At 47.6% G+C, this 7,861-nt stretch overlaps 1 protein-coding gene across 2 annotated transcripts; it reads left to right on the top strand.

Annotated features, from left to right (window-relative positions):
- Positions 1–284: 284 nt before the first annotated feature.
- IL22RA1 (interleukin 22 receptor subunit alpha 1) lies at positions 285–7,398 on the top strand. Of its 2 annotated transcripts, XM_027705991.1 has the most exons (8): positions 285–463; positions 1,128–1,258; positions 2,821–2,953; positions 3,302–3,483; positions 4,707–4,891; positions 5,366–5,501; positions 5,704–5,825; positions 6,266–7,398. In XM_027705991.1, exons 2-8 carry the CDS (start codon positions 1,153–1,155, stop codon positions 7,247–7,249), a joined length of 1,848 nt encoding a protein of 615 aa, XP_027561792.1. In that variant the 5' UTR covers positions 285–463; positions 1,128–1,152; the 3' UTR covers positions 7,250–7,398. The 2 variants fall into 2 exon arrangements, with proteins under 2 accessions (XP_027561792.1, XP_027561793.1); XM_027705992.1 differs by lacking the exon at positions 1,128–1,258.
- Positions 7,399–7,861: the final 463 nt, after the last annotated feature.

The raw sequence follows: 7,861 nt of genomic DNA, 5'->3' as shown, positions 1-7,861 counted from the left end.
TGCACCAGCAAGCACTAAGTTTTAATTTCTAGAGTTTGAAGAAGCCTGAGTTGCCCGACCAGAAAAGCCAGGCTCAAACCCCAGAAACCTCAGGGAGGGCTTTCAGGCAGGAAGCTCTCAGCAAAAAGGTATTTGGCTCTTTTTCAAGATTTGGGGACTTTCTGAGCCTCTGGCTCGTGCACCTTTGTACAGTCAGGTGGGGAGAGGTGCTCCTGCCGTGGCTCCCTCACACATGCGCACGGCTCCGCAGGGCTGATGAGCTCAGATCCCAGGGAAGGCGGGATAGGAGCTCTGCAGCCTGTTACTGAGCAACAAATCCAGCCTTGGCCTCACCAGAAAGAATTTAGCTCTCATGAAAGGTGATTCACCTGCCCGCAGGATCAGCCGCCTGCCCTCCCAGCCCAGCCTGCCCAGGGATTCATGAAGCGATTCCTGCTCGTCCTGGCTGGATTTTCAGTGGTCGGTAAGTCCTGACTTCTCCTTTCCTGTCGCTAATTGGGGTGTTTCTGCTTGATCCTGTAGTATGGGACATACTTGTATCATGTTTACTGAATTAACACCTAGAGGGTGAGCTGTTGTCTGAGGTTGCATAAAACTTGTTTTCCATGTTGTTCTCCCCTTTTAATAATTCCCATGTGGGTTGGTGTGCTCGGCGCTTGAAGGATTAGTAGGGAGGCAAAAAGATTCTTTCACTTCAAAGCCTTTGCCACTGATGTGTTACAACCCAAATCCTACAGGAGTAAAGGATATTCCTTGATCTCAGTGGGCTTTGGATCAGTCTCCTTGTGTCTTAAGCAGAGACACAAATGAATAAATAACCCTGGTTTTAAAAGAGGTGCAAACGAATAATGTAATTTGAAAATCATAGAATCATCATACAGTGGTTTGGGTTGGAAGGGATATTGAAAAACATCCAGTTCCACCCCCCTGCCATGGACAGGGACACATTCCACTAGCCCAGGTTGCTCAGAGCTCCATCCAACCTGGCCTTGGACACTTCCAGGGATGGGGCAGCCACAGCTTCTCTGGGCAACCTGTGCCAGGGCCTCCCCATCCTCACAGGGAAGGATTTCTCCCTTATATCTAATCTAAATCTACCCTCTAAAAGCCATTTAATCCTACTCCAGATATGGCAAACTCACTCCTGGGATAATGAAGGATAAACTTGCTGTTTCCAAACTCCAACTTGTCATTATCTGCTCCTGTCTGTGCTCCTGCACCTCAGGGAAGGCGCCTACAGAAACTCCTAGGACAGAAGGTCTGTCTCACTGTGAAATATCCTGGTTTTCCCCTGCCCACACTTGACTGTGCTTGTGTTACACTGCTTTGCATAACTGTTTCAATGTGGATAAATGTGGGAAGACAGAGATTTCCTACTCCTGATATGATCAGGGTATTGGTGACTCAGTTTTCAATGTGCTCAGACAGGGAAACCCACCCCCTTCCTACAGCAGGACGGGGGTGCTGAGCCTTGGATGAGCAGAGGCAGGTGTTGAAATCTGGGAGAAAGCTGGACTAGATTTCAGTCCATTCCTGTGTCATTTCCCTGCCCAAATGCCACAAACAACCCCGTGCCTTTCTGCCTGGCTGTCCTCCCCTGCAGCCAGCTGGTTTAGCTGCTGGCACCCAGCTCTGCTCCAGGGAGGCAGCGGGAGGGAAAGCTTGGAGCAGGATCTGGATGTGACTTAGCCTCTGCTCCTCCACAACTGCTCAAGGGGATCTTGTCCAAGTCACCCCCAGCCTGTCCTCAGTTTTCCCTCCCTACTTTCACTTGCTCACCCCCTTTTTTAATGAGGGATCTCATTGATTTTGAGCACCATGGTGGGACTGATCACTCTCAGCAAGCACAGGCTGAAGCCCATCCATGTTCCAGGTGTTTATCAACACCACAAACTGCATTGAGTAATGTATAAATGATCTATCTTTGAGGATCTGTCTATAAATTGAATTTACAGAGCTTATAAGTCCTGAAGGTTACTCTGCAATTGTGACTCAGCCTTGGGAAATTTTGCAGTGTTTATTCTCAAGGCAGGAGACAAAAGTCTGTAGGACATTTCTGCAGCCCCTGCTCAGAACCAGTTTGCTGCAGGGGGTCTATGGTTGTGTCCTGCTCTACAGGGCCACGTTTGTCAGGGCCAGGTGACATCCCTGCTCACCAAAGCCAGAGCAGGGGCAGAGGAGCAGGGCTTGGGAAGCAGGGAGCTGGGTGAGTTGTTTGCTTTCAGCCTGGCACACCCAGATCAGAGTCCAGACATCAGGTCCCCGTGTGTCGCTCCACAGATCGAGCAAATAAAACAAGGAGCAGGAGAGGTCAACAGCAGCCACATCTTCAGGGATGTGAAACTGAGCTCTGCAGGCCACTTCCCTGAGTAGGGGCAGAAAGCAGAGGCATTCATAGACATGATTCTGGTCTTGAAAACAGGTTATTATTCTTATTTTACCATTATTCTTATTTTACCATTATTCTTATTTTACCATTATTCTTATTTTACCGGTTTTGTTTTAACCGCTTTAGAAGAAACCTGATAAGAAATTCAAGGATTCTCTCTCTGGCTTGAGTTTTTGAGGCCTTTCTGTGTAACTTCCTGCCTTCCATTTCTTTGGGATGAGTCAACAATCTGCAAGGTGTATATGTGGTGATGTGTGCAGGGTTTGAACTCTTGTTCTGCTCAAGCTTCTGCTTTGCAGCCCAGCTCTAGCAAAATATCAGGAAGTGGCATCCCTGATATTTCTGTCCACTAAACAGCACCAGACCCACGTTCATCTGAGGGCTGAGATGCCAGAATATGCTTTTTAATACCAGTTTCTTTGCTCCTCCAGGTATTGTGAGTACAGGGAGACCATCATGTCTGAAACGTGCGGTGTTTTCTTCCACGAACTTTGAGAACATCCTGACCTGGGAAACAGAAGCAGATATTCCCCCTGGCACTGTATTTGATGTCCAGTACAAACAGTATGTGAAGTTTGCTTCTTTTTGGGAGTTGTGCTGTTCTTAGGGAGAGAGAGAAGGGCCAAGAAACAAAAGCTGGTTTTGCTGTTTTGCTGTTACGGAAATGGCTCTGCTTGGAGAAGAGCTCAGTGAAGGACAGGATTATTCAAAGTGGTACATGATGCTCAGTTAGGCAAATATTTTACAACTTGGGTTGCCAACTTTCCTCCCTTACTGAGCTACTCATTGCCTTCAGCAACTTCCTCCTCTATTCCGTCATTCCCATGCAGGTGAGAACAGTCGTCTTCCTCCGGTCGCGTCCTACCAAACAAACTAAAAGCTTCTTGGGTTTGTTTTTTTTTTTAAACTCAGGTATGGAGAAAAATCCTGGCTTCCCAAGGCCGAGTGCCAGAGTATCACCCGGCACTTCTGCAACCTCACTGGCGAGACAGAGAACTTCTCAGAGCATTACTACGCCCGGGTGAGGGCGACGGGCTGGGGCGGCTGCTCCTCCGGCTGGGTGCGCTCCGAGAGGTTCGAGCCCAGGAAAGAGAGTAGGTACCCTGCCCAAAGCCCCCCAAATCCAGCTTGCTGGAGAGCCAGCCCCGCTCTCACCGGTGTTTAGGGCAGCACCTCCCCTGATTTCAGTCTTGGAGGACTCCTGTGCTTGCTAAGGGAGGGAGGGAGGGCCTGAAGGTTTTGTGTCGGGGCAAGGAGGTGAATGAGCAAATGGGCTCATTTGATCCAACATCAAAGTGGGACCACGGGGAAAAGGAGAAGCCAGGTGTCTCTGATTCTGTGAGTCTGTGACCTCATGACTCTGTGTCCTTGAAGGAAGAGCTGCTATTAAGGCTGATGAGAGGCAGAGAAGGAAACTAGTAAGATACAACCCGAGGACAGCCAGAAATACAGTCCCAGGAGCTGTGAAATGTGAGCTCCTGAAAATTGGGATAAGCATCCAGCCCCATGGATACTTCATGTTCTCAACCTCTAAGTGAGCCCTCCTACAGACACACAACACAGCCTTTGGAAGCATTATTGGTTCTGTGACTAAACTCTTCCCACTGCATATTCACCCAGAGAAATTCAAGGTGCCATCACCAGTCCATGATTATGAAGAGCCTTCAGATCTTTGTACCAAACAAGCTGTGAAAGAGCCACAGGCTGCTTTGGTCATTAAACACTCACTGTCATTGCAGTGTGGGCATCAGACACGAGGTGGTCCTGCCTCCCAGAGCTGTTCTTTGCAGCTTTGTGTTTCCAAACTACATGTCCATGAAGGAATTCAACTGCTGCTCTTAGAGCTGCTGTTAGAGCTGGGGTTAAACCTCTGGTTAGTGTTGGGTGTAACATGTGCCTGTCACTGGGGATAATGTAGACACAAAAGACCTGAACTACTCTAAAATCTGGCATAGGTTGGGAATAGGAGTTTTACCTGAGTGCCCTGTGGTGGGATTTCACACCATCACACACAGGGGAGGATATCCCTGGGAGGGACGGGGAAGCAACATGGGAATCACTGAGAACAGGGTCCTAAGGAAAAGCCTGGGGCAGGAACTCCTGGGAACAAACACTGGCTGAGTGTGGCAGAACCCCACAGCACCTGTGTCTCCCGTTGCCTGACTTCTCCCGTGCCCATACAGCTCAAACCCTTGTTGTGTATGAGCAGAAGGAATAATTTCAGTCAGTCTGGGAAGGGGGTTGGTGTGTTTAAGATGATCTGATAATTATCAGCTTTACCCTTCACAGCTGACACTGCCTGTTGTGTCTTTCCCAGCTGTTATAGGAGCACCACAAGTGGAGTACATTCCCCATGTACGGTCCATAAAGTTTCTCATCCGGCCCCCCTACACTCCCCTGAGGGGGGAGGACGACCGTCAGCTCACCGTGGAGGACATTTACAGCAAATTTGGGGCTGTTGGTTATCACCTGACAATATTCAACCAAAGGACCCACCAGCAGGTAAAGCACAACCTCAGGCACCGGCCTGTGATTCTGTAAATCACATTTCGGGTAAGATGGAGAAGGATCTCAGAGCTTACATGTGATGGAGGAGATTTCTGATGGGACAGGGAAAGTCTCAGAGTCTTTGACTCTCAGCAGACAATGGGAACTTTAAGCATTCCTCTTAAATTCTGGAAAAGAAACTGCAGTTTCCAAGGGTACTGTATAAGTAGCAAGAAGTAAAATCATTGGTAACTAAAAAAATGACTTAATTAGTTCAAGTCTCGAGAAACTGAAATGCAAAATTAAAAAGAGCAACAACAGAAGGCAAAATTATATAAATATTTAGAATTCCATTTGTACAGAATAATTATAGCACTAAAACACCTTATCAAGTAAAATAATATTTTATGCTGAATTTTGCAATCTGATTTGAAGAAAATGTAGCATTTAATCTTTCTAAAATACAGATTTTACCTTTGTTTTCAACAGCGGACAAAGAATGAGCACAACAAAGAATTTGAAGTTTCTGACTTGGACCCAGACACGGAATATAATGGAACAGTTTATATGTATCTCCTCCAGAAAAGCAGCAAATCTCAAGTGTTTTGGGTTAAAACACTAGAAGGTGAGGCTGTTAACTCTGCTGGTTGAAAAGTCCAGCCAGGATACTGGATACACAAAATAAATTGATTTTCATCAAGGAACACCGACTTAAATAATTTAAAAATTAAGTGCTATGAGACAAAACCTATAACATCATTGAGCTAATCCAATGCAGCTTTTCTAATCCAACCCTCTTTCCACTTGTTCTCTTCCCCAATAACCAGACAAGACATGGGTTCTCTACAGTCTGGTGGCACTGGGATTCTGTGCTGGGCTGGTGTTTGCTGCCACTGGTTACGTGATCTACAAATACGTCAAACAACACAGTGCCCAGCCCATGGCTTTGGTGAGTGTCCATCAGCCCCTGCAGCAGAGCTTTAAGATCATAAAATCCCAGAATAGCTTGGGTTGGGAGGGACCTGGAAGATCAAGGATTCTCACTTTCCACACTGAGTGCTGGGTCTTCACGTGAAATGAGCTTAAGGGATAATAAAGTATAATAATAAAATAAAAGGTTATTTCCACACTATGCATAAGTTAAAGGAGGAGTTTTCCTTCCTCGTATTTTAGGATTGCACAGTTGATACACAGTGAGAGCTGCCTGCATTCCTGTGAGGGCTCATTCCCCAGGAAAAAAGGAGTTCTTCTGTCAGCAGAGCAGATCCCTGGTGGTTGTTACTGGCTCTTACTGACACTTCCCCAAGGAAAATTTTAAAGAACCAAAAGCAAACCTTCAAGGTTACAGCTTCTTGTTAATAACTCCTGCTTGTTTGTCTACTCCGACAGGACTTCAGAGGGATTTCATCGTTCCAGCCTCTCACACTGACAGTGGAGCACATCATAAAGCCCATCAGTTTATCCAAACCTTCCCTTTTCACCTCTGAAGTGCCGCTGCCGCAGATCAGCCAACAACTGGACCGAGCGCTGGAGCCACCGCAGCCTTCCTGTCCCCCAGAAAGTGGCTACCAGCAACAGGCAGAGCTGCCAACATTCCAGCTGCCCCCTCAGCCGTCCTGCAAGGAAATTGCAGCTCCGACTGGTTACGCTCCTCAAAAGGCCCAGCAAAGCATCCCCGCTGCCACAGCCAGCAAAACCCTGCCCCTCACCTACGGGCTGTGCGTGGAAGGCACGGACCACGCGTACGAGAATTTGCAGCCAGACCAGACGCTTAAGGAAGTCTCTCCGGGTGGTTTTGTTGATGGAAAGCTCACAACCCAGGTGCTGGGAAATTCCAGCCGCTGGAATTACAAAGAACAGCAGCCAAATGTGGCGTTGTGGGGGAGCAGGGGCAGAGCAGAGCCAGCTCCCTTCCAGGGGAGCCCTGGGCAAACTCAGCTGCTGCTGCAGAGTGACAGGGTGGAAAATCCGGAGCGTGTGCCCCAGTTGTCCCTGTCTTTGCTGGAACAAGGAGGATGCTACAGACAACAGGCAGCAGGGCTGCCACTGCTCCTGCCTGCAGGGAACGCTGGCACAGACTGTGCTCCAGAGGAGGAACTGTCAGCACCCCTCCTCTCCTCCGTCCGGACTGGGAACCACTCCCCTGGAGAGGACAACACGGAGCAGTGGATGTTGTCAGATCCATTCCCACATCCTGCAAAGCAAGTGCAGCTCCCAGAGACTCCAGACACAGAAATGTTCCCGGCAGCAAAGGGGCTGAGCTGCACAGACACCCTCCCAGGCCGGGGCAGTGGCACTGCCCTCACAATGTTCTTCAAGGCTTTGGAGTTAAAACTGCAGGGGGATGAGGATGGGAACACGTCATTTTGTTAGGATGACAATGATGTTAAAATCCAGATTGTTTTCTTGCATGGAACAGAAGCAATGCAATAAACACAGCTAATCCTGGATGGATTAACACAGCACAGGGTTGTCAGACTGTCCCACCGTGGAGTTTGGTGCCTTTACTGACATAATTACTTCTTGGGTCACTGCAGTATCGTGTCTTTTCACTTATTTCTTGCACATTCTTCAAACTTATTATGAATTGGATTACTTTAAAAGCTGAGTTAAGATTCAGGTTCAAATTCCAGCTTCAGTTTACTGAAAATTTAGCAAAATTTACAACAGAAACTGTCTTTGCCCTTTACCAACACCAAAGACCCAGGTCCAAGGCATATCCGCCCTTTGAAGAAATTCAGGGATGCAAACCTAAAAGAATGAAATGTACCATGGTACAGTAAAAGAATTAAACAGAAATTGGTGGATATGTGATTCTTGGAAAACAGTAGGCTACTTTCCTGGAATAGACTTAGTCACTGAACTGGGTAACAGCTCCTGATGCAGCAGCTCTGTGAAACACATCCTTGTCCTGCTGTGCTCTTTAAAGCCTTTAGCACTTGCACAGTCACAAAAAGCAATCTAAATTCTACTTGTTCAGGAGAC

This window comes from Neopelma chrysocephalum, unplaced genomic scaffold, assembly GCF_003984885.1.
Source record: "Neopelma chrysocephalum unplaced genomic scaffold, ASM398488v2 Primary Assembly neopelma1_361, whole genome shotgun sequence".
In the NCBI taxonomy this organism is placed as follows: Eukaryota; Metazoa; Chordata; class Aves; order Passeriformes; family Pipridae; genus Neopelma; species Neopelma chrysocephalum.
The sequence above is the reverse complement of the archived record's forward strand: the minus strand, read 5'-3'. Positions and strand labels throughout refer to the sequence as shown.

Coding starts and splice junctions, on each gene's coding strand:
- IL22RA1 (XM_027705991.1), top strand. CDS start 1,153: ATGAAGGATAAACTTGCTGTTTCCAAACTCCAACTTGTCATTATCTGC. Junction 5,502..5,703: donor TTGGGTTAAAACACTAGAAG/GTGAGGCTGTTA, acceptor CCCAATAACCAG/ACAAGACATGGGTTCTCTAC. Junction 5,826..6,265: donor GTGCCCAGCCCATGGCTTTG/GTGAGTGTCCAT, acceptor CTACTCCGACAG/GACTTCAGAGGGATTTCATC.